Genomic DNA, 27,708 nt, shown 5'->3' on the forward strand with positions numbered 1-27,708 from the left:
GATCAAGAGTGTCAAATATAATTATACAATTCAATTGACAAGATATAAAGAGGTAAAGCTATGTGTGTAACAGTCTGTCGAGGGCCATAGGGTTGTGAGAGGTCGAGGCTCCCACATTTTATACACAGTCAGCTCACAGATGGTGGTCAGTTTGCCAGGCTTACATGCTGGCCACCCTTTACCACCCAGGAAGATTCCTGGTACTCATTTCTGTCAGAGGCTGAGTCAAACTCAATGACCTCATTGGGGATCAAACCTGCGACATTCAGGTTTGTAGCATAGTGTCTCAACCAACTATGCTACCGCATTTCTGGATAAGATGTACACAGACCATATAAAGCACAGCATCACATCTTTCCATCCAAACCCGACACTCAACCACCACCACTGAACAACCACTGAACTTAAATTGTGACAAAGTATAAAGTGGGTGCATTGAACTTCATCACTTCCCTTCCTATCTATACATAAAGTAAATACTTCTTGCACCCAACACTATTTGGTACTACCTTTCCTAGATCCTAATTATGTGGTCACTAAACCCGTTTTCACTGTCTCTTTTCCTTGACAAATGGTTACTAAAAACTTTTCAAATCCCCTTGTCTTAAACACAATGTTGCTGAAACATTTTTTATCACATATTTTCAGGATAATCTGTCCATCATCTCTTTTCAAGTCTGCCTGAACTTGAAAACATTTTCTATCACCTCTTCACTAACTGCATGGTTGAGACCTGTTTAATAGCACAACAATGCTCTGTTTAATTCAGTCATGGTTTCACCTCCAACTCAATTACAACTATCAGCTATATACAGGGACTTCCAATAACACCCCCCCAGCATATTAACTATGAAGATGACAAAATATTTGCAAAGTAAAAATGAACCTTCAACATTCTAAGTGGTTTACTTATAAAAAATGAAGTCATTCACCAACTCCAGCTGGAAAATCTAAGGACAAGAGTTCATGCTATTAAAATTTAATTTTTATTTATTATTTTGCAACATTTTTTTGCTTTTTCACTGTCCTACTCTCTGTGAATATAACTCAATATTTGAGAATTAAAAATTAAGACACCAATAGTGTGACGTTAAACCTGACAGGAACAATATAATCTATTCAAAAATAGAATTTAAGATTATGACTGGAAGTGGATGTATGTTGAAAGAAGCTGCTTCTGCCATATTGTAGTGTTTGAGATAGAACTGAATTCTCTGTTACTGCACGCAACAAAGATTCATTCCAATCTGTCTTATTCAGAAACTGTTTGGTTTAGTTGAGGTTCAAAGTGAATCAAAAGAGAGAGAGAGAGTAAAGCAGGCAGGCGATTGATCATGGATGTGACATACGTGTTCCGGAGAGGGGTCGGGGTTTGGACCGGGCGTTCTCTTGTTGCCGGTTCGGAGCTGGGAGTGGAGGCTTCCCGCTAGCCGGGCCGCAAGCTGAAAAGATCACATGACAATTTGTCTGCCTAGCATATTAGAAACAGCTGAATTATTCATGACAGTTTCTGTAAGTCTTTTATCTGATTAAATTTATTTTGCTAATGGTTTTGGTGATATTCAAGTAAGTATTTCTGTATTTCTATCGTTTTATTAATGTAAAACATTAAAGTAAAATAAACAGCATTTTTCATAACTCGCAACACCATCGTGACAACTGTTTACTGTAACCGCCCATTTTGTTTGTGCAATATATGTAGATATGAGGTAACTTACTTCATTAGAAATGAACTTATTCCACAATACTGTGTTTAGATGTAATGTTATTCATAGTCTCTGTTCAACACTATTATAGAAACATGTAAATGGATGTTAAGAATAAAATAAAGTCTTTTTGGAGCTGAGTGGGTAGAGCTTCCTTCACTGTGAGAAGTTCCCACAGTCTTTTATATTCAATGTATTACATTCTTACTTTAAGACATAGAACAGTTATTATTAAGACATTAAGAAATAAAAAAAAACAACTAAAGAATCATGCAACAAAGAACAAATTCCTACTAAAGGGGAAAGATGTATACATTTCAAAAACTTCTGTCAGCTGCAAAATGTTTAACAACAGAAAAAGGGAAACATTCGAAGAGCTACTAGAAAAAAAATTCTTGGGCAGGAAGTTACAGACCAAATATTTCATTCAAAGTAAAAAAATTAAATATTCTGGATACTGTAGCTAAAATGTTTTAATGTGTAGGTTCTGTGAATATATTTACCAGAAATACCATTCTCTTTCAACTTCTCCATCATGCTGAGACTGATTACTTTACAGTTACAATTTACTACTATAGCAATAAGATAGTATCTCGTAACAAAAGATCTAATTATGGAATATAATTAAGTATTTTGAGGAATTAGATGATTCTCAATTTATAATTAAAGAAAATAATGACACATAAGATACTATCACCAAATGACCAACATGAAATCTTTCTATTACAATGTCACAAGAATCCAACTCTACCAATTACTGCACAAAGAAAACAAATTAACTTATTTAAGTTACAAATTTGTCCACCACGTATCAAAGGAAAGAGAAATATAAGAATATATTTATCTATGAATGTAAAAGTTAAGGTGTGTAATTGTGTAAACTAACATTTACATATCATCTTGCTGCAGTCCTTCATGTCAATAACGTGTCTTCTTCAAAACAACTCGTATACAGGACCATCAACATGGAGCACACTCACCATCCCAGTAGTTGCTGGGAAAATACTTCCATTTATCTCACATGTATTATTCACTTAACTAAAAAAATAAATTATAAAATATGTCAAATATAATTAATATTTTCTATAAGCATAATGGACTGTAGTCTTTTCTCTAATCATACTGGCTGATTTCAGTAATATTGATAACTACGTGTATTTCACAAATCTTATATTACCTTCTGTTTTAGAGAATAACAAATACACTTGGTCTATGGTAAGAAAATATATTTTAAAGGGTTTTTGCAATGGTGTATAACACCTGGGACTAATTGGTTTTTGGACTTCGTCCATTTTCTAGTATTCTTAAGTATACAATGCTTTGAAAACTGGATCTGTTTCTGTCCTCAAGTGAGAGGGTGTGGCACACCTACTCTGTGGGGTCCATTAGAAAGAGAGTATCTCATTCACTGGTTTAGTGTTTGAGGTTTCTAACAGACCATAGAGAGTAGGTGTCCCTCACCCCCTCTCCTGAGGATGAAAACAGATCCAGTTTAAAAAATGTTGTGTTTCTTACAAAACTGAATGATGCACAAAGTCCAAGAACCCAGAATCCTGAGTGAGAAAGTATGTTTGAGTTTACAGCATATGCATAAGACAAATATAAGCAACATCCACCATCATGGAGAAAAATGGCTGATAATACACTCAATCAGTTCTTGATAACAAGTGTATTTATCCAAATAACAAATATTTCAATTTAAATATAAAATGGTAGATAATTTAAAATTCTTAGTGCAAGAAAACAGCTTGAATCAAGGCTCCTGTTAATTTAATTATTACTCAGTTCACAGAAAAACTGCTCCAGCAATTTTCAGAATGCAGTCTAGTTGGCAAAACACACATAAAATCATCTGTAACCATACTAACTTTACCTTACCTTACCATTTTGTTTTATGATGTTGGCCACTGATGCAATACCTAACATTTGAAACTTTAGACAGGTACAGTTAGAAGCTTCAGATCTTTCATTACAAACTCCCAGAATAAAACAGTATTCTTTAAATGCTTCTCTGGAGGCAAAGTTGCATTTAATAAAAGTCTCATAATGAAGGGAAGGAACTCAGTGAAAATGATGATTATGATTTTTCTAGCACACTGAGTATTCAGCAGTGTTGTAGTTCCGTTAAATATGTATAAACATAAATTCTAGAGTCTGTAAAATTATTGGTCCTTAACAATCTTGAACATCTGGGACAATATTGCTCCACTTGAAATAAATTAGAGCTTGATTTTCTTCTACCTACCATCATCTGTCATACATTACACCTCAAAGTATTCTGAGGGACAAGGTTAGGAATTGGAGTGGTGAATCAAAATATTTAACATTATATACACCAGAGGCAAATTCAACAAAGTTAATGTTAGGAATCCTACATTTTGGTATCAGGCATGTTTCCAGAGCATAGAATGATGATACTTGTAAGACTCAACAAATTATCTTGAACATATCCATCTCATAAACCACAATGAAGTTCTTTTGACAATTAGTATCAAGAATAATTTAAAAAGATCTATTCTGTCACACCACCTTTTTAACAAAACTGGCATTCATTTACTCATTGGTCAAATATAAAATGACTGTTTTCATAGTAACTTAAAACTAATACTTTAAATGTGAAACTAGCAAGTACATACATCTCACCCATAATTAGAACAATTGTGCAACTGAGCAGTTCTTTAAAATTATTCTTAATAACATATTCATACTGTGTACGATTTTAGTTGTGTGATTTCTTTTTCTTCAAATTATTACTTTAAACCTCGATTCAAAGAACTATCTTACAGGTAGTACACCTCCAAATTCAATTAATTTATATTTAATGTAAATACACCAGGAGTGATCATAAATTTAAATATATTTTCTTTTAATCATAGTACAACATCAACCGCCAATTTTCTGTTTGATCAAATTCCAATTTAAGCGAATGCTCATGGTGTATGCTTCTTAGACAACACACTTCTTATAACTACTTACTGGGACGAGGGCGGCGTTCAGTTTGCACAGGTCCATTCATCTTGTTTGGTTGGGTAGTTGTTGCTAATGGAGTTCTGGGTTGACGTTTTGGGGAACGATTATCACCAGTAAGACCCACTGACTGTGAACGAGCTGCAACATTGATACATACCTGTCATATATGTGAACTGCTGAAGATTCCATTAATTGTGAAACCTACCATCATGGTGCCAAACAGCTTGACTGTTCCTTCCAAAGAAAACAGAAACCACTATCTGAAATGCAGTACTGAATAATTTATGGTTCCTAGTAGTGAAAGGAAATGCTGAGTGCATTGCAATGAGACTGGGCACGCAAGAATCACGGAAAGAATGTTGAATGGCATGATCTGAAACACATGCATAACTCTGGGGATGAAAAGCACAGATGCTGCAATTTATGAGTTGGAATACTGAGTTTATAAACACTGAAATCAAGCATAAATACATGTATAGTCAAATGGCTTGCTGGAGAAGATATTTATGAACTAAATAAAGGATCAGATTCTGGAATGAGGTACCTTGAAAGAGTGTGCCTACCAGAAAAAGATATTATGGAATGGTACTTGAGAATGAAAAAATTGTAAAATTGTCTTAAGTAACTAAAAAATATACATCATTTGTACACCTACCACACCACCAGCAGAGTCATATCTCAAGAAAGGACAAATACTCACACACAATCTGCCTTCTGTGAGAAGTGCAGATGCCACTCAACAACTGTACAGACGTGAAATCACAAAGAGGTATTATGAATTTTGACAATTCACAAGAACACAATATCCTTATTTTGACAGAAATACTGGTATTTCATACATTAAATATGAAAATAGCCTGGCTCTCAATGAAGCACAGAAAGTAACCTTATTGAGAAACCATATATTTGACCATGATAAAAACACGGTAGTCAAATACATGGTGTCTCAGTAATATTATTTTCAATGGGGGGNTTAACACATGTTTTTTGATCTATTTTAATGATTATAAACTGTACATATATATTTATATTTGTATTGTACTATATTAACTATGTGACTGGTTCTATATCTATGTATATGGATTTATGGAATATACAATAAATGAATGAATGAATTAGATGACATGTAATTTGATAGATATTTACCAGAATTTTGGAAGACCTTCAGGGTATAATTTTCTAATCTGAAGATGGACACATAATATCCCAGATTGTTGATAAATATATCAGACTACAAGGCCTCACACCCAGGAGACAGTAAAATTTATAATCAATACTGAGAGAGTCTTGAATCTCACATAGCCATTTGCAACATGTTTGCAAGAATACAGTGGTACAGTTTTAGTCTGAATTTTTAATGCCCACCATGATGACCTATATAAAGGCACTGGATTCTTTTAAATAAATGTGGTTATACCAATTCTGAATTCCTCAATAAGACTCAAATTGCCACATATTCTACTGTACCTTTCCATTCACACAACTCTGCTACAGTACATGCTCTCTCTCGCCCACACTGTGTGAATGCAAAGACTGCGGTTGATCCCAGGTCAGTACTTACGCAGAAGACATGAAGAACATCACTCAGCCAGGTTAACTGGTCTCACACCCAAGATTTGAATCTGGGGCCTCCTGACCAGATATCGCATCAACTGACACTGAATAAGCCTGTTCCATAACCAATTCAGCAACTGATACGTTATATCAGTTATATGAAAAAGTAGCACAACTGGCTCTGCATCATGTCAAATGACCATTTTTCAATGTATTTAAAAATTATATCACTCAATACAACTGCAAGAGCATTTCTTCTTGTTAACTCACATGTCTAATCACATGATACTTATGTTTGAATAATCTATGTGAAGAAATAATACTGAACAGATAACAGTGCTTTAATGCTTTGCTGTAAGAGATAGTGATTAATTATTTCAATTCATTTCTAATGTGATACATCAGTTACATGTGTAAAAATCTCTAAAAGTCTATATGACTTAATTACCCTATATGTGGGTTACATTATCAAAAAAGAAAAAGAAAACCCAAAGCATTTCAGTCCTGGAAATCTACAGCTGATTCTTGAGCGGCTAAACATGCAAAAAACAAGCATATGTCAAGTAATAAAACCATAGTACAGAAATGTATTGTGTTTGGGATCAGGTTAATGCCATCTACATGTCACAAGAGATGCACATGTGGAATCTTATCAATGCAAATTCTAAGTATATGTCATCATTTCAGTTTTTGTTTCATTCAATTATGTTATTTGGTTTTGAAAAATATAACTGTGAATTACCAAAGATATTTTTTGGATATCATTTATAACAATATACAAGCATGTAACGAGCCTATTTTTAAGGCACATCAAGTTGGAATGAAGTTCTCTGCTCGGTAGCGGGTGATTAGTTAGTTTCAAGAACTGAAAACACTGAAAAAGGAGAATATGTTGAAATTCATGGGAAATTCTCAACATAAGTTCCTAAAAAGTATGTCAGAAATGAAAATGACAAGGGACAAAACTGTTTCAGGAAAAAGAAGACAGTGATAGAATGAACTGGAAATATATCAAATGTCACAAATGTTGATTGAAAACATGAATACCTGGAAAAACTTCTTACAGTTTAAAGAAGACTTGGCTCAAGGCCTGACAACCTAGAAGACATTTTAAAAATACGGTTAACTCATTATCTCCATTCGTGATGTACAGTTACATCACACATCATGGCAGGATCTTTCGCTTAGTGGGGGGTGGAGTCCAACTGGGTCCACTCGACACGGAGACCACTGACAGGCCTATTGTACCTGCCCCGGGTGATTATCATGATGAAGAATTTGGTGGACTGAAGATTGGCAGGGGAAACCTAAGTACTTGGAGAAAACCCGCCCCAGCGCCACTTTGTCCACCACAAATCCCACTTCACCAGACCTGGGATCGAACCCGGGCCACCGCGGAGGGAAGCCAACGACTAACCGCTTGAGCTATGGCGCGGCCATAGGAGGATCTTAAGACGCCACAAATAAGCAATTTAAAATAATGTGAAGAAAGCCCAGAAAAATTTTATGACAAAAATTGCACTGTTTCATAGTAACACTACTTCCATAGGAAAATCGCTTTAAATAATGTCTTTGAAAGATGCACATTTCTTTCTTATTCAAATTTACCTTCAATGCACAACCTTCTGACACCTACTTTGCAAGCAAAATTCAATTTCTAGAATTCTACTGGAGCAAGCACATATGCTGGCTACACAATAGAGCACTATCTATATGGCATGCGCTACAGTTCTTCTTCGACTAATGAGAGACTGATATTCACTGTTTAAGTAACTGTTCATTATTACCTGATCTGGGGCTACTTTTAGGGCTGGCTTTTTGGGGACTCTTAGGAAGATCTTCTTCCTTCTGGCGAGGTATAACTGGCTCGAGTTTCTCTCGAGTTGGAGAGGGCAACAAAGCTCCATCAACTGTCACAAAATTATTGGTATTCTCAATCTTCCTAAGCATTTCTGTGTCCAAAGTTTTATAATCAGAACCTATGACCAGGACTGTCCACAGAAATGAAGCTAAACTCACAATTTTAAGTAAATGTAAGGTACTTAATTTTAACATACATACAAGAAAATTCAATGCTATTATATGTATGTAAAACCAGTTATTCTTATGCTTTTCATATATTCTACCACAATAGAGCACTTTCATTCAAAATTTTCATGTAGACATGTTTCTCATGTTATGCCAGCCATTGTAGATAGGATCATGAGGCCAAAAACCCAAACTAAACATGGTCTTGCTTTTAATTATTACTGTAATTTAAAAAGAGGAAGAAAACCTGTTAAAGAAGCTCAAAGCACAAACAAGTCAGAAGAAACACTTTTATTATGGAAAGTTACTGATTTCACATGTTCTTATTTCAAGCTTCCTTTCTGTTCAGCAAGTCTCAATTCTGGTAGCAGATCACACACAATCTGATGTATGGGTAAGGCTTAAGAGGGTATATGTTCTTAATCATGAAGGTTTACTGGAAGATCATTTATGTTTCATTATACAGAGTAAAGCATGCAGTAAAACTGCATGAGAATTTCACTTCATTCAACCACTAACATTTCCATTATTAAAAATCACATATCTCCATTCAATTTTTCCTTTCTCATGCATAAAGTTCATATGAAAGAGTATTGTAATAGCAAAAAAAGGTATAGACTTCGAAATTTTGATGGATTTACATGTTTTCTCTTCTCTTGAATATGAATAAGTGGTGTATGGAATGCCATCTGTATGTCTGAATAAATAGATGTGCACCTCACTAGTGTCTGAAGGGTTGAAATGATTTTAATAATATTTGGAATTTACACATTTTCATTTCATAGGTCAGTGCCCAGTGAATACAAACAAAAACAGGGACCTTTCAGATGGGACCCATAAGACAGAATGGCAGTTTTCTTTAAAACAGCTACACTGATTATGATTAGATTTCAGTCCTTTATGGTGATTATCTACCTAAATAAAAGTGTATAGGTGGTACCTTCAGGAAAATAACGGTACGCACAACAAAAGTCAAACACATCAAAACAGTTCTGTCAAAACCAGCTTTACCAGTTGGCTAGATTTCATCAGTAACCAAGAGCGGCCTACCAAGCGGTAGTCCCTTTTGTTTCCGAGGAAATATAGTCAGTCACACATGAGAAAGTATGCGCGATGTCTTTGCACTGATTTTTTCTTCTCCATTTTGGAAGACCTGACTAATTATACAAACAAGAAACCTTTTTTAAGTATGGTAATGTAATTTCAGGACCTGTGAATGAAAAATCGCTCCCATACTGATATTAATTAAAAATATGAACTCAAAGAATAACAATGTTTCACCAAACTAAACACATATATTACCTGCACCAGTAGTGCGTTCCAGATGGTGTCGTATCAGGTAATCTTTTCTTGAACGTGGAATTTCTTTCTTCGTTATTTCTCCCTTCTCAGCCTGTAAAACACAACAAAATTCAATTCTAAACTATGATTATCAAATACCTAGACATACTTTAGAGAAATATAACTTCAGTGGAGGTGAGAGGCAATAATGTGAATATATATGATGGAAATATTATGCATGCATATTTCATTAAAAAAATTGTTTTTTTTTTTTAAATTAGAAACTAATATGCTGCCATATTAAAGTAGCTTCTAAGAATATAATAAAAGGATAATCAATCATAATAACATTGAAAAAGAGACACAATAGATCACTGTATGTCACGATGCAAGGGCCAAGAAGGCCCACCCCTTATACATTCATTCAACAATGAAAAATCATTTTTAATATCTATATCAAAATGTAATATGCAAACATGTGCGCGCGCACACACATTTTAGAAAAGACTGAATAAAATCTCCTTCTCATACACAATATTTCTAAATGAATATTATCAGCATTTGTTTCAGATAATAAAGACAGGTTCTGCACATCTCTTGCACCCTGCTGTATATGTGGATGAACACATCTGAAATTAACTAAGTAAAAAGAGAAGCATACACAAGTACAGACTGCTATAAACAACACTACTTACTAATGGCATGCATGAAAAGTTATGGCATGCTGTACTAATGCTTCACATATACACACAATTTGCTTTTGCTTATTTTAACTAGACTGAATAATCTGTAGTATGGCATCAGAAATGCAACAAAGACTCCATGTACAAAATGGTGCCCAAAACTAAGAAAAATTTGGTACAATTCTTAAATGTGTTGTTATTTGTACAACACATATTTGACATTATTATTAAATCCATTCAGTAGTTCTGAGTGCTGTTGATGTGATCTGTAATCACTAACTTACTAGTACAATACACACTATTTTCATTATTAATAAACTAAGCTGAAAGCAGTCGTAAAGCATAAATGCACTTGCAACTGTGATAATTTCAGCCTTTAAATAAATGGTATCCTTTATTAGCATGCATAAGTCATGTATTTGAAAGATGGAGTTATTTTGCTGAAATAGAAACAGTTTCACTAGAAAAAGTCAGTTGGTCACAAGCAAAAAATTTATTGCATGTAATTACACAATATTTAAAGAATTTTAAATAACACTGGCCACCATCACCATCTCTCAAGAGTACCAATATTGGAGCAAATGTTACATGTCTTATACAAGGCACAAATATACTGCCATACAGAAATCAGTAACATTAATAAGGAGATGTTGTTAACAACTAACAGTAATGAACTGCAGCAACCACCATGTCACACAAAGAATGTTTGTGATGTTAATTCACTTGTTTTGTATAGTGATACAAGCAAAAGAATCTTTCAATTAGTTTTCATGAAATTCCACATTTTTAAAGTGTGACATAAAGTAACAAAGCTGTTGTAATAGACATGCTACTTTATTAAATGTAAAATAGCATGTCATTTATTATGCTGATCCAAGGATGTACTGTTACAATTCATTATTTACATAATACTTTTCTTTCATTACATATATTTACCTTGCTTTTAACTTTAATTCAATATAAGATGAAAACATGAAAGGTCAGTCAAAAGGTAACTAGAACAGCCTCTGCAATCATACAGGCATGGCTCATATGCATGCTACAAAGTTACTGCAGCAGCATTACACAATTTATATAAATAATTCTTGTCTAATAATGGTATGGTTATTAAATTGTTTCTCCAAAGACAGAACATTACAGGTGGATGAAATGAGAGGACAATTGTCTTTGTGTCTTTGAGAGCTTTCTTTAAACAAATGTACCAGCTTTCATATTATGTAACTTGGCCCATTTTTATGTGACTGAGTTTCATACCATTTCTTTTTTTAAATATTGTTCTACTGGATCTTCCATTTTTGTTAGATATATGTAACACAGCTTTTTCAGAAATTCTCCATGATCATCACAAACATCACGTTTCAATAAGGCTTACTGAACTCAATGAATGATTGTGTAATGTGTTCTTACTCTCACATTCTTGAACACTGATGAAGATCCTACCTTTCTCTTGTCATTTTCCTGAAATTTATCTGGGGCTGTGGAAGGCCTCATTGGGCGACTTGACATAGGTTTAGTAGGAGAACTCTTTTTATTGTTTTCTTTCTCTTTCTCTTCTTTTGAGATTGACCTGGAAATGTAAACATTTTTCACAACAAGTTTCTTGAACAATTATACTGCTTTGTAGCCTGCTTCATTAACTGAATAAAATAAGCTATCTCACAATTCAGGAACTATATCTAATTCAGTGCAACTGTGGTTTTCTTTTGCAAGATTTTTCTCTTCTACACACTGTCCAGACCGGCTCTGGGGCCCACCTAGCCTCCTATCCAATGGTTACCAGGGACAATTTCCCTGGTGGTAAAGCAACCGAGGCGTGAAGCTGGCCACTCACCAACATCTATTGCTGAGTTCAAAAATGGCAGAGCTATATCTCTACTCCCCATATGTCTTCATGGCATAGTGCTTAATTAATTAAAGACAGGGAAAATTTATCTTTTCTTTACCTTTACCATTATGTGAATAATTTAATGTACCACAACTGAGAGCATCATAAAATACACCATGAATGTGGTAAATAAGATCTAAAAGTTTGTGATGATGGTATATTGCTACAATATATTATGTGTAAGATTTGAGGCTTTCACGGCTGTGACTATGAAGAAAGCAGTCTTCTGGGATTTGGCACCGTGTATATGTGGTGTTAACCGACGTTTCGGAGGAACGTATCGCCTCCATCTTCAGGGTAGAAGAAAAAATATACAAGAAATCTGCAAGCAGAGAGACCGTGAGAACCGGTAAAAGCAAACTGTGGAAATATACACAGCTATGTGTAGCTGTAGCACATAGCTGTGTTCCTCCGAAACGTCGGCTAACACCACATATACACGGTGCAAAATCCCAGAAGACTGCTTTCTGCAATATATTATGTTTTTGGACATCATCCATCGTCTTGTTTATTTTCTAAAACCCGTCTTGTTTCTTTTTGAAATCATAACATTTTGGAGACTGGATTCTATTCTCGTCCTCAGGTAAAACCTACCCAATTGGGTCCAATAGATTGAGCTAGCCCCTGTCCCCGGACCAGGTCAAAACATTACAATGCACCAGCAGACACTCAACTCTGGACAAGTGGCAGCATGCATCTTGCCAATGTGTGTACCAAAACAGAAAACCGCCCTTACTACATGCATGATACAGTACAGCTAGTCGAGGAGAGTCAACACTTATTTTGTGAACATCCAGTCTGTGTGAAATGGAAATACAGAAATACACATAAATGTATCCTTTTATGTGATTGTTAGGAATATTAAATGATGGAATACCGTTAATTAATTAGGGTATAATGAAGATGGTTCCTTCTAATGTAATATTTCTTATATTTCTGGCGACTTCTCTCACATTCATATTGGATTGAGAAATAAGTTACCCTGAATAGCATTTCACATCATTTTCTTCCATTATTCCAAGTTTGGGATAGTATTGCATATAGCAAGGACTGCAGCACATCCATTCCTTACCAATTAATAATTACATTTACAATTCTGTCATTTCCTTTGGCCTGCAGCAGAAGGGTTTGTCTAAAAAGTTACATGTCAGTCAATACAACTGATATTATCTCAAATCAACGCAAAAGACCTTACCTGGGTGCTGTGGAAGCCAGAGAAAGAGCTGAGAGGGAGCTGCGACGAGATACTTGTTCCCAGAGTGCCATCTGCTTGTTGTAGAGGTCAGCAATGTGCTGTGGTACTAGCTCTGTCCCCCAGCCTCGATGCTACAATCGATGGTTATGTTAGACTGGATTTCACACACTGCTATATAAGAGTCTATAGAGTTACTTACAATTACACATCAATAAAAATTACACATATACATACAAACATACTTCTGGGTTCAAGTGTGTCTTTTTGAGGCGCCAAATAGACTTTCTAGTCTGACATGTTTTCATTAGATAAAACTGTAATACAAGTGCTGTGAAGGATATTCCAATTTTTATTTAGATTATTTTACTTTCTTTTGTCACTAATATCATTCAGTTATTCAGTATAGAGGGGGTGGGTTTCCCCATGCACCACGACTAATAGTCTATTGTACGTCCCCCTTTAATTTCTACTGTTGCCATACCCTACCGATATTGGTGACTGCTATCTCCCCTTTCTGCCAGGGAGGTCGGCCCTCTACTGGCAGTGGTACCCGATAACTTCCCCATCTACCGGAGGCATTGGAAACTACTTGGGCGGGAAACATTTTTCACTAATATCATACACACAGCCCTTGTCAATATAGTTTCATTAAATGCTGCAAGTCCATCTACCAATCCATGTATTCTGATGCAGCATGGTTATTATCAAACTCTTTGCTCACTCCTTCCACTCTCAGATAAGTAAGGTAAAGCATGGTAAAGTTTTCCCCATGCTTAATTAATTAATTAACTAATTAAGCACCATGCCATGAAGACATATGGGGGAGTGGTGGTACATCTCTACCGTTCTTCACCTAAGTACTAGATGGAAGTCAGTGGCTAGCTTCACAAGACCCTAATAATATTTTGTAACATCATGATTGAATTTTAGGCTTAATTTTGCAAGCAAACACTATCCTACATGGTATTATATACTAAATATGAGTTCTACTAATTTTGAACCATGTGGATCTGTTTTCACGATATTTACTGTATAAGGCAAATGCATTTTTTCTTTGCCATCACATTCCAACAGCCCCTGGTGTCCAGTCAGCCTTTAATGGGTAATGGGGTTTTTTTTATTTTTAAGCTGACCACTTATCTCTGTGTGTTACCCAGATTAAGAAATGAGAGCCTTTGTTTTGCCTTCAATGAATGGTAATTAGTCACAGGGGCAACTTAACCTCATACCTTACCCACAATATATATAGAATTATAGAGAAAGAAAAGGAGAACAAATAATGTCTTTACAATTTTGCAAATATTATGATGTCTGCACCTCTGACATTTGCACATCTGCCATGTAAGTTATTGCTGAGGACACGAACTGAAAAATATGATGTATGTTATGAACTCCAAGTGGATGATTTTCTATTCAATTCCACAAAAACTGAACAGTGATGGAATGGCACAAGTGCCTTATTGTGTCAGGTTCTAATACATTCCTTGACAATTCACAGATATACTCTACACAGTTAAGTAGAGGAGTACATAGCAAAAAATCACCATATCTCAGATTTCAGAACACAAGTGGTAGACATACAAAAGGTCCAGAAATCAGAAACAATTTTTATTTGTTCCATGTAACAATGACAAATTACATGGGACACATCCGATTATATACAAAATATTACTGACATTTTCAGAACATATTTGGCGAAACTGTACATAACTAGGACAGAACTTGGCATAGACCGAAACTAGGTAGATCGATTACACAGACAAATTTCACATATTAGGCAGCTACAATGATTAGATGGACAGATAGATTGAATGGAGTAGATAGATCAGCTTGATTAGGTAAATTAATTAGACAGATAGCCTAGATTACACAAATTAGGTGGGTAGATGGGTGGGCAGGTGGCTGGATCAGTAGGATAGACAGACAGATAGGTAGATAGACAGAGAAAGACATGGCAGACAGACTGATCGATGAGCAGCCCAACAGACTGAGAGACTTGTTCTGAGGTACTGTCCTGGTATACAAGTGACAAGATGGCTGCCCATATTCCTCCCAATCTGATACTCAGTTAAACAATATTTAGGCTGCGTTACTCTACAGCAGCATTAAGAAATTTGCAACTCAAAAATATACTACTGAACAGATTGTCATAGTGGTACGTATCTAGGCCCAAATTGAGTTGTTCAGTCTTAATCATGGCTAAGACACTGGCTATCCTGACTGAGGTTTTCAATGGTTTCTCTCAGTCCTGTCTGGCAAATTCCAGGGTAGTACCTCAATTAGGCCATGACTACTTTATCACCCACCTGTCATGCTACTATTCGATGATATATAGCATAGCCAATAAAATACCACACAAACAAAAAAGCTTCTTAAAAAATGAGTAGTTACAGTTTATTAGCACAGAGAAAACACTACACTTGAATATAGGCCAACTGGAATCACCTTAATTACTTAACAGCCATGACAATTCTGTTTGTATTACATGTCAAGGTTAATAGAGATAAATATTTTATGATAATCTGTATGATCCATGTTACATCAACTGTCAGATTTTTGTTATCTGGAAGAAGTAACAGACTGATTATTTAGTCACTGGTTAACGGTAAGCAACTTACCTTATATTCACCAGCCTTTTTACGTAACTCTAAAACCTCTCGATACCACGAATCACTTTGCGGTAGCTCAGGCATTGCATCAGGTAAGTGAACTGCATCAGCCTTCTTCAGGAACTTCCCTTCTACATAATCATACTGTGAGAATGGGCGGAACTTTTTCTTGTATTCTGTCTTAATTTCCTTCCTGCAGTATTGAAGTAGAAAAGATTGCTTTTTAACTTCTTTATTTATTTTAAGACCAAGCAAATGCTGTACCATGTCATTTCCTCAAGTTCAAAACTGACATATTTTCAGGTATGGAGTATACAAGTTTTTGATTACACAGCATATGAGACACCCATCATTATCATGAGTTTTTGGATAAATATATTTCTTACCTGCGCCGGGGTTTTTCCTCTTTGCTCAAAATTTCATGCTGAATCTTCTCTTCTCCTTGTAATTCCTCCAGTGTTGTATCCACCACCTCTGGTCCAACAAGGGGCTCCAACTCAGAAGCCCCTAAATCAATGAAATTGTGGCTGGTATGATATAAAACATATATCCGGCAGGGGATAGAAAATTGCTTCTTTCCAAAATAAATTCTAATCAGAAACTACAACCTGCTAAATGCAATTAATTTTATAAGGATGAAAGTGTTTTTATAAGAACGTTTTCCATCTTTCACAGTTCATCCCTACGTACCTGTACAGCCTATTTTTTCTACAAGGACGTGTAACCGGAACTTATAGGTAGAACAATTTTGTGTGCTAATATAATCACATATTGATCTAAATCTGAACTTTTGCATGTCTTATGAGTTCTTTATGTTGCCATCAACCCTATTCCTTAACAAGACTGCTGAAATGAATAAAATTACATCTTTATACTATCATAGCACCGGCTATTTTTCAGCAGACTCTGTAGTTATCTTAACCTTGGTTCAAATTGTATATCAAGACATAATCCTGTAATTGCATACTGCTTTATTAATAATTGCAATTTTTACTGTGGTATGTTGTGATTTTTATTGGTCCCTGGGCTTCTGCCTCATTTTTCTAACCGTGTAAACCGTAGTCATAATCACTGAACACAAATTTACAATTCAGTTAAATAGAACTTCATTTCTTCATCTTCTTTTGTCAAACTATTAACACAGGGTACATCACAAACACACACACACATCTGAAAGTAACATAAGGTTCCAAAACAAAACACTGAAGTGTAAGACCTAACACATTAATGTTACAAGGTTCCAAGTTGTGTAGGGGCTAACTTATGTGTTTACTATATTCAAGAGTTTATTCTGATAGAAATATGAGAACAAAGACCTTTCTCTCACTCTGCTTAAAATTTCCAACTTAGTGCAAAGTACACAGTTTGCTTTCTATACATTTCTCAGCATGTGAACTGTCAGGCAGTAGCCCACTCATTTCTCTTAAGGTGTTCATGATACTCAAGTGATGTCACTGTCCCCACACAAGAACAAATTTTGCTCAGAAATACTATGAAAGCAAAATTTCTAAGCGATGCACACACACAACAAAAACAGACAGAACTATCAGTTGCTTGATGTAGTAGTGGTGAAAATATAAAATACAGTTCTGGTTCCTATAGATTTTGGTGTCTTTTGATTTCACAGTGCACCTCTGTCATTAGGTTTTCCTTTGACTTTGGTAAATTTTATCTTTATTAAGTGAGATAAGTAACTGTATACTAGGTCAGTTATAGGAACACCATGACATCTACTAGACAACATTGTAGTATGTAGAGAACCGTTACAAGTTTATGGCACAGTAAACAACTTATCAGTGTAAGTATGATTACACATGCAACAGAGGAACACGTCACATCCTCAGTGACGTCACGTAACAATGGGGAAGCTGCGGGAAGTGGTGTTGCCACACGGTCCAGCACCAGACTGACAGTGCTGCTGCAGTGGAACACGTGGTACCATGCCACCGACATCAACAGAAAAATGGTGTTTTCTGTTGGTTCCATTCCAAGGCTATATCAGTTGACAGGCTGAGTTGAGTTCACTGAATGGACTGGAGTGATTTGGTTGGTGAGTGAGTTAAAGGATTTTTGGGGTTCAGTCCTTGTGAGCCATTGTTGTTAGAAGCTGGTAGCTGAGACACAGGGATAGTTTCGAAACCCAGAGTAAGGGGAACATCTGTAGCTGAAGCCACTACCAGGAAACGACTGGTGAAGACACAGCAGACTGAGAAGACTTAGTGCATGCTGTAGTGAACTTCAGAGTGTGTGAATTAGCATTAGCACTATAGTTACTTGTTGTTATGATCTGTAAGTTTTCAATAAATCCAATTTCTAATCCAAGTCCCGTGTACAGTCACTCATATGCATGGCAATATTATTCTCATTACATGTCTGGCTTATGTTTCTCATTCATATGATGCTCCTATTTGACCCAATGCAGATAATTATGAAAAACAATGGAAAATATCTGCAAACTAAGCAGGTCAACGTTATTCATATTGGCGAAGAAAGAACAAAAGACTATCACTTCGTATGTGATCAGTGAGTGAGAACAAAGTTCATGTTCTTACAGTCTGGGAATGGCTTCATAACACAAACCAGGTGTCTGCTTGCAGATTATGAGAATTACAGGAAAACACAAGCACACACACATACAGTAACATTAATTTTTATCTATACTGAATAATTTTGTAACACCAGGCACTAGGTTAGACTTTCAATTATAATTAATCTACAAATAACAGCTGGAAAAATCAGTAGACACAGTCTTCCTTGTGCTTAATTAATTAAGTGGCCAGTTTCACAGCCCTGCTGATTTACTTCCAGAGGAAAGAGAACCTGGTGGCCACTGGATGTGCTGGGTGGGCAGGGAAGAGAAAAATTTCTTGCCTATATGAACCCATATTAATTGGCTGGCCAGTCCATAGCCCGTTGTTATATCGACTGAGCTATCCCATCTCCGTAACAGCCCCATGATACTAGTATATCTTTTTAATTTACTTCCACGATGCTGTTAAGACACGAAGCCGAATTCCGGTTCATATGCAAGTTATTGTGAAGACAGGAATAATCATCAGGGCCCGGATTTTGATGGCCTGAAAATATTTAAAAAATGGCCTATAAAATGACCGAAAAAATCCAGAAAATGACCTAAAGGAGAAAGAGAAAGAACTCTTCGCTTCCATGTTATTCACATTTCAGAAAACATATGAAGAAAAATTCCCTAAGATGGCCAAAAATGTCAAGAAATACCTATAAAAGTCCAAAAATTTACCAAAAAATTACCCCCAAAATGAAAAAATGACCTTAAACCTAAAAATGTCAAAAAATGACAAAAAATTGCCTATAAAATTTACATTTCTGTAACCAGCAGCTCATATCCGAGATTAAGAGCATCGCATAGGATACAAAGAAAAAAAGATGACATGTCATCAAAATCCGGGCCTTGATAATCATCATTATCGGAGGAGGTACCAAGTATTCATAGTATAGATTTTGGACAGATTCAGCAACAATGAGGTTGATCCAACTTTTCTGAAGTAACAAGAAATTTCCGTTCCCACGTCTTCTATGAGATATTTCAGTCTTCTTGGCACACGGTAACGTAGTTGGTTGAGGCACTATGCTACAAGCCGGAAGGTTACGGGTTCGAGTCCCGATGCGGTGGATATTTTTTTCAGTTTACTTATCCTTCCTGCTGCACTATGGCCCTCGGGTCGACTTAGCTTCTAACAGAAATGAGTACCAGGAATCTTCCTGGGGCTGACAACCTTACCGCCATCTGTGAGCCCTATGGGCCTCTACGATCTGTTACAGGGATAGCTTTACCGTACTTTTACCTGTACTGTAGTATGTACCAAGGTTTAGATATCATATTTAATTTCTGGGGATAGAATTGTACATACATACACACCGATCTGTACTGACACAACAAATTATAAGCAAGTACATGTTCGATATGATCGACTATAGGATGGACTAACCTTCATCGTTCTTTTCGAAATCAGCACCGCGCTTCTTGTGGACAGGGACGGGTTGAATGGCTCCCATGGAGAGGGACTTGCGGGGCAGAACGCTCCCGGTAGTGATCTTGGCGTCTTGGGTGCTGAGTCCTCTCCCGGCACGTGGCCATGCGAACTGAAGGCGATACTCGGTGCTGATCCGGGCTATAGCATTGCTAAGCGGGCCGGCGGGGGCAGGTGGGGGGTAACTGGCGATCATCTGCACATACACACATGGATGCTATTGTTGGTCTTCCCACCAGATATTAGATTCAGAATTAAGAAAACGAATCCTGACAAATTCTTAGATATAGTGAACCCGGTAGCTGAAGACCATGGAGTTAATCAAAACTACCCACGTAAATCGTTAAGGATTGGGGAGGAAGTGGTATTGATCTTCTCCAAAAACAGAGCCACACCTTGATCGCAGTACGATACCGTATGTCGCCTCTTTGTGATACATGTAAAATAACATACGTTCATTCATTCATCAATGGCTCTACAACCCTTTGTTGCCCCCTGTCCTCTTCTTCAGTTTCGTGATTTTTATGCACACACGGTAGGACTCCTTGGACGAGTGATCAGCACTTCGCAAGGCAGCTACTTATACAGGACAACAAAAACACAGAATAAATGAGCACAAACACACAGACAGACACAGATATACATGCCTTGAGTGGGGTTCGAACCCACGATCGGTGCCTTCGAGCGAGTGAACACAGTTCATGTCTTAGACCGCGAGGCCACTGTGATCGGCAAAATAACATACAAACTATCAAACTAAATCAAATCTGTTCAGATAACGACGTTATATGACAACGCAATATTATAATAATTCTGAATTTGAAATATTATTAGTCATCGCAATGCCGCCGTAACAATTTGCAACAAGGAATTTCTCAAACGGAGGAAGAGGAATAACTGCAATATGAAAGAAACCACGGAGACGACAGAAGTGGTACATTGTGGTCAGCTGTACTGCAATCCTTTACAATTCACAGATACTGTCTATATTGTAAGATTTGAGGCTTTCACGGCGGTGACTATGAAGACAGCAGTCTTCTGGGATTTGGCAGACTGTTCTCACAGACTGTACCGGTTCTCACGGTCTCTTCGCTTGCAGATTTCTTATATTTTTTCTTCTACCCTGAAGATGGAGGCAATACGTTCCTCCGAAACGTCGGTTAACACCACATATACACGGTGCCAAATCCCAGAAGACTGCTTTCTTCACTGTCTATATTATTAAGATGTAGAAAATATTAATAGAATAGATATATTCGCCCGATCTCTTTGGAATTTGAAACCAAGTAGTGGTAGATACAAGAAAGATACACAACTTGAAACTAAATTCAAAGACAGTCTCTCCACAGTGTAATTCCTTGTTAAAAACAAGTTAAAAATTTTGTTCTGTGACGTTTAGTTTTCAAGAAACACGACCCCTTGGTGCAAGTCATTGAATAACCACACCACGGGCGCCTCGCAGTTACAGTAGGGGTTCGAAGCGCCTCCTTAAACAACGATCACGTGGAAGCACATGTGCGCTCCGGGAATAGTGAGTGGTATGGATGCAACTGATAAATCTTTAACTACCTCGAGGACCCTCGCTTTAGATAGTTTGTTTTCTTAAGGTGGGGTGAGACTGAGTCCACTTGGTACTGCGGCCACTACTGGCCCATTGTACCTTCCCTGGATGACAGATGATGAATTTGGAGCAGTCGGTGGAATGAAAACTGGCAGGGGATACTGTAATACTTGGAGAAAACCTGCCCCAGTGTCACTTTGTCCACCACAAATCCCACGTGACCTGACCTGGGCTCGAACCCAAGCCGCAGCTGTTGGAATGCCGACGACTAACCGCCTGAGTTATGGCACGGCCACTCACTTGAGACAGTCTTATGTTTTAGATATCACGTGAGGTTTGCACGGCTCTCTTTACAGCATCTCAGTTGGCTGGTGACGTCACAGTCCACGGATGACAAGCGTTCACGCATGCCGTAAGCGTTATAATTCCTGTGTCACGGTGACGTTTCTGCAATCGCCGAAATACATTAGCGTCCTGATGACGATGACCAGCATAATAGCCTGTTCCCATGTAGCAATACCAACTCGACTATTGCAAATACCGAGGACTAAGAGCACATTGCAGTATTCGCCATGTGTATATTCCACTATCAAGCTGATTCATCGCTCGCGGATTTTTCTTCCTTGAAGATGGAGGAGATACGTTACTTCGAAACGTCGGATCACACAAAATCTACATGGTACATCCTAGAAGACGGAATTCTTCGGAAAACACTTTGTTTTCTTTAGCGAAAAAAAAAGAAGCAAGAAACACGGCAAATGGGTCGCAGTGTTGAGAAACTGAACTGTTTTCCAAATAACGTTTTGTTGTGACTCAGGTCTCCTTTTCGGAGCCGCGTGCGTCAGCACGGATTTTCTGCTTCTCATTGTGCACCGAATGCCTAGCAACATTACAGTACTTCTTTCAAAACGGCACTACCCAATATATACATAACTTTCCCACTCAAAGAAACACAAAAATGTTCAACCGTCGACTTCTCTTAAGGAATTCATCATTCAAGGTCCACTTTAAGCATTTTTTATAAAGACATTATAAAGACATTGTTGTATAATTTAACCCAAAGCAATTAGTACTCGTAAAACATATTCACTACTTACACTAAGTACACTACACGTCAACGGACACATGTTATCCTTTCGGGCAATGATAGTTCTGTATGACAAGGGACAGTCGCCCTGGTTTGGCCGTGAATAGAAAGGAGATCTTTGACTCTGCACTCTTACAAACTCCGTGGCCTGTAGTCCGCAAGTGAACTATACCGAGCGACCGCGAAGTTAATGCCAATATTTGGGGATATAGGGTGTCACGTGGTCAACGCAACGGATCCCCACGGCCGTTAATCTCGGTTTTCTAGACCGGAGCCGCCATTTCCTTCAAATAGCTCCTCAATTATCCTCACGAGGCTGAGTTCCAGACTCACTACTTCTCAGAAAATCTTGTAGCGCCGGGAATCGAACCCGGGAACTCTGGATCTGTAGCCAGGAACTCTGACCATTAGACCACAGAGGCGGTCTACACTGTCACTGTCGATGTACAGTATATTAGAAGGGCCTCCATCAAGAAAGTTGCGGCTCTAGCACTGAAGATACGGCCCTTTTGAAGTGCCCTAGTAGTGGTCTGAGTGCTGAGTGTGAAGAGACGTTGACCCCATATCAGTAATCAATAACTTAGATTTTTAGACCCGAAGAAGAACTAATTTTGTGGACACGGGCTGTCAGTCCGTATGTACACGTACATTAAAACGACAGAATAATATACCAGAAAGCTTACACCTACTAGGATTTAAATGTTTCGTGAGTTCATAAATTTATATATATGCACTTGATTAGTACAATCATTGTCACGGCCGACAACTCATTGGCCCATCTAACGAGACTATTCCAAAGTCGTCAGCTACTGCTCGCGGTGTCGTGGTTAATTGCAGTCAATTTATTTTATTCAATCCAGTTCAGAAAGCTAACGTTTATATAATTATCAAATATATCGTGCTTTTCCCCCCTTTTCTGCAGGTCGTCCACCCACGAAACATTCAAACAACGACTGAGGAACCAAAATATTTATCGATTTGGAAACTACATCAGACGTGTCTGTTTCTGCAGCTGTAATCTGAAAATTTCGCTCATCCGCCATGTTGGAATTAGGTGACTTTCTGAATGAAGCACGGATGTGGGGTAACCTTCGCGACGTAGTACCAAATTTCATGATAAACCTGCATTACTTGAAATGGTAATAAGGGGATTAGACATGCACAGAAATTGATAACGTAAGGTTTTGTTGCGTGATAAAGTTATGAAAGAGAACTCAGATTTACGCGATAGTTACTGTACGAAATATCTTCTGGGATGTGACACCGTCTAGTCTGGAAGAAGCCTGAGATGGAGGCAGCACGTTAATCCGAAACGTCGGCAAACTTTCAAGAGACTACACGGCGTCATATCCCATAAGGCCATACTCTTCGTAAAATGACTATTGTGTCTTAAACGTATATAACACTGTTTCACTATTAACGTCCACATTTAAAAATAGGAAAAATTATGTTTTAACTTGCATACTTAGTGACATACATAATATAGACCAAATCGCACCTATCTTGGAACTAAAATTTATTATATTTTCTTTCAAAACAAAATTACTCCTACCTACAAGTCATAAAGCATATCTGGGTTTTGGAGACACGTTTCATATTATCAGAACGAGAACTGGAAAGGTGATGAATATTTAGCTTCAGGCCCCGATCGTTTGTAACTTTTGGGAATGGATCGCTGGTTTAAAGTCTCAATTAGCATTCCATTGACCGCCTCTGTGGTCTAGTGGTCAGAGTTCTTGCCTACAGATCCAGAGGTTCGGGCTCGATTCCCCGCGGTATCAGATTTCCTGAGAAGTAGTGGGTATGGAACGGGGTCCACTCAGCCTCGTGAGGATAATTGAGAAGCTATTTCAAGGAAATAGCGGCTCCGGTGTAGAAAACCGAAACTGTGGGGATCCGTTGCACTGAACACGCGACACTCTCTATCCGCTAAAGTTGGCACTAACTTTGTCGACAAGCGGCGGTCGCTCGCTCGGTACAGTTCGCTTGCGGATTAAAACCAGGGAGTTTTTTTTTGTTAGCATTCCATTCTTTTGCGTCTCGTAATGAGTTTCAGGTTGATAACGCAATTTATTTTAAAATTACAAATTGTTCAACATACGGATCAGTAAAAATACGATGGATCAACTGCTTATTCCACATTCTCTAAAATCGTCAGATAGTTGGCTTCCAGAAAACATGTGACTCAGTTTGGGGAGAAGCGCCGTGTACAATTCTCATTTCATTCCGTATGTCCAATAACCTAGCTTTGTTCGTTAAAATGTGTTGAAACGAAACGTACAGTAAGCATCGCATAAATCAAGATCTCTGTGACAATTTCCCATACACAATGATCTGATGCAAGATGATTTATCGCCACTGTCTTTCAATTTTATTTTGATCTGAACCTTCAGGAAAGTCCAAGAACATGGGAATGGACTCGAATCGAATGGAACGCAGCGGTTCCTTCTGCTCTAAGCCGATGACTTTATCGACTGAAAAAATAAGGTAAAAAAAATGTAGAGCTGTCTCTGCGTTTAACCAATTAAACACTACGCCAGGAAGACGTATGAGGGAGTGAATGTATAGATCCAAGTTTTCTTTACCTCGGCACTAGTTGGAGGTGAGTGGTCAGCTTTACGCCCCGGCCGCTTTACCTCCGGGGTATGAACCCCCGGTACCCATTGGATAGGAGGTCTCGACAACATGAAGAAGAGAATATTCTTGACTCGGACTAAGACCCCTGGGTCGTCCAGCCCGTAGCCAGTCGGAAAACATAAGTACCAAAGTTCAACACCCTTCTCTGGATTAGAAGAAAACACACGAGAAAACCAAGTAACATTATGCGCTCATGTCTCGTCACCAAAATGAGCAACAGAATCACAACATAAACGTTAGCACTAAATTCGTGAAAACGTGGAAAAGCTCACATATTTGGGAACGACAGTAAAACATCAAAATTTTAATTCACTCAAAAATTAAGTGCAGATTAAATTCAGGGAACAAATGCTTGCTAACCTGAGAATTTCGAGCCTGCTATCTAGGATGTAAGTGTCAAAATACACCACCACCACTATCATCATCATCGTTATCATCGTCAAGATGGCGACCTTCTGATCTGCTCCGTTTCTCTGTAAGACAGGCGGTTCTTTCCGCATTAAATTCTGCTGTCCAAAGGATCTCGTTCCTCTATTAACTGTCTCAGAATGCATTCATGTTCATTTCTTTCAACATGATTAGTTAAATGAAGTATATTTTTTTTAATTCTAATACTTAAATTGAATATTTTACTTCGTTTCTAATTTGGTTCTTTAATGCGTATCCCGCCACATTCATAAGAAATTTAATCTCTGCTGCTTGTCTTTTGTCTCTTATACGATTCTTCGGTAAAATTCGTTTAGCGCTTCGCGGCAAGCGATGCACCAGCCGCCGTGAAGCGCAGAGCCGTGGACCCGGCGCACCCACTACAAATCCTACCTGTAGTTCAAGTACTGCATAGCGTGTGTGTGAGGGTCTAGAGGTGTGTCAGCCGCCACTGGTATTTGCGTATATCGAAACTAGTTGCATTGCTTATGTGCTACTCTGTATTTCGCATCGGCTTTGTCATGAATTATATTGATTTTATAGAACAGGAGGGAGATGGCTGTTCTGCAAACTGGCACAATTCCCGGATTTGATTCACAAAAACTGCACGTCCCAGAAAAAAAAATCTATGGAAAGTCATGAGTATTTTATCAGTTAATATATCTCACTTTTGACAGATTCAATTAATTTTCCGGTTGAAAATCTGTTTTCACACACTTACACATCCACAGAATCGCAACCCATAAAATGACGAGTACCAGAGATTGTTTGGGAGCCGGGTTAGCGTAGTCGGTAAGCGACTGGAAACGGGGCTGCATGACCGAGGTGTTGGAGTTCGAGTCCTGGTAAGGTAAAAAATTCTCTCTTCTTTACGTCGTCCGAACCAGCTCTGGGGCTCACCCAGCCTCCTATACAATTGGTAAAGCGGCCGGGGCGTGAAGCTGACCAATCACCTCCAGCTAGTGACGAGGTTAAGAAAATGTAGATCTACATGTCTACTCCCCCATACGCCTTCATGGCGTAGTGCTTAAGCATAGGGACAACTTTACATCTTTTACCCTTTACTATGGCAAATGTTAACGTGAGTATGCTCGACAACAACCTCCTACAGTCATAAGAAACCTGGGACTGATTAGTTTTCTGGAACAATTTTTATAGTAATAATTTCATGCAGATATTCGTAATTCTGCACCCCACGGACGTTAACCTCGGTTTCTAGACCGGAGCCGCCATTTCCTTGAAACAGCTTCTCAATTATCCTCACGAGGCTGAGTGGACCCCGTTCCAGACCCACTGCTTCTCAGAAAATCTGGTCTTCGTCTTCCTAGTGGTCTCTTTCTTTCTGGCTTTCCCACTAATATCCTACATGCATTCCTCTTCACCCCAATTCGTGTTACATGCCCTGCCCATGTCATCCTCCTTGACTTGATCATTCTAATTATCGTATACTTGGAGAAGAGTACAAGTTATGAAGCTCCTCATTATGCAGTTTTCTCCAACCTCCTGTCACTTCATCTCTCTTCGGTCCAAATATTCTCCTCAACACCCTGTTCTCAGACACCCTCAGTCTATGTTCCTCCCTTAATGTCAGAGACCAAGTTTCACACCCATACAGAACCACATGCAAAATTATAGTTTTGTATATTTTAACTGTTATGTTTCAGAAAGCTGTACGAAGCTGCACGGGTCGCATAGTACGCGGTTTAAACACTGATCTTGCACTGGAGACGCTACAAGTTGGTACATAACGACAAAATTTAGGTTTATATATTTATACAGGGTGTCCCAGGAGGAATCGACCAAACTTCGGGAGGGTGTTCCTTATGTTAAAGTATGCCGATATAACCCAAAACACCTATGTCCAAAGTTGAACGGTTACGGAGATAATGGCCAGAGAAGTGTCAATCTTTGACCGGTGTTACACACTTGTTGATTACAAAATACATATTAAAACTGGCAGGAATATGTGGATTCTGTAATGTTAATAATGTACGTAACATCAAACTAACTTGTGAGTGACGGAAAGCCATAAAATTGAAGTACGAAATACTCGCTCGCCATGTCATAATTGTCCTTAGG

The 27,708-nt window shown here is 37.8% G+C and overlaps 1 protein-coding gene across 9 annotated transcripts in view; it reads right to left on the minus strand.

Annotated features, from left to right (window-relative positions):
- Positions 1–27,708, minus strand: part of LOC111872061 (nuclear protein MDM1) — a 127,546-nt gene that overhangs the window by 38,486 nt on the left and 61,352 nt on the right. For 6 of the 9 annotated variants that reach the window (XM_033754499.1, XM_033754503.1, XM_033754504.1 and 3 more), the window contains 9 exons: positions 19,877–20,114; positions 16,298–16,418; positions 15,921–16,104; positions 13,303–13,433; positions 11,663–11,789; positions 9,561–9,651; positions 8,018–8,140; positions 4,683–4,814; positions 1,350–1,442 (listed from right to left, as the gene is read on the minus strand). In XM_033754499.1, the coding sequence (XP_033610390.1) occupies positions 1,350–1,442; positions 4,683–4,814; positions 8,018–8,140; positions 9,561–9,651; positions 11,663–11,789; positions 13,303–13,433; positions 15,921–16,104; positions 16,298–16,418; positions 19,877–20,114 (1,240 nt within the window). The remainder of the gene's footprint in view (positions 1–1,349; positions 1,443–4,682; positions 4,815–8,017; positions 8,141–9,560; positions 9,652–11,662; positions 11,790–13,302; positions 13,434–15,920; positions 16,105–16,297; positions 16,419–19,876; positions 20,115–27,708) is intronic. The other 3 variants (XM_033754500.1, XM_033754505.1, XM_033754501.1) reach the window with 2 other exon arrangements.

Source organism: Cryptotermes secundus, unplaced genomic scaffold, assembly GCF_002891405.2.
Source record: "Cryptotermes secundus unplaced genomic scaffold, Csec_1.0 scaffold162, whole genome shotgun sequence".
In the NCBI taxonomy this organism is placed as follows: domain Eukaryota; kingdom Metazoa; phylum Arthropoda; class Insecta; order Blattodea; family Kalotermitidae; genus Cryptotermes; species Cryptotermes secundus.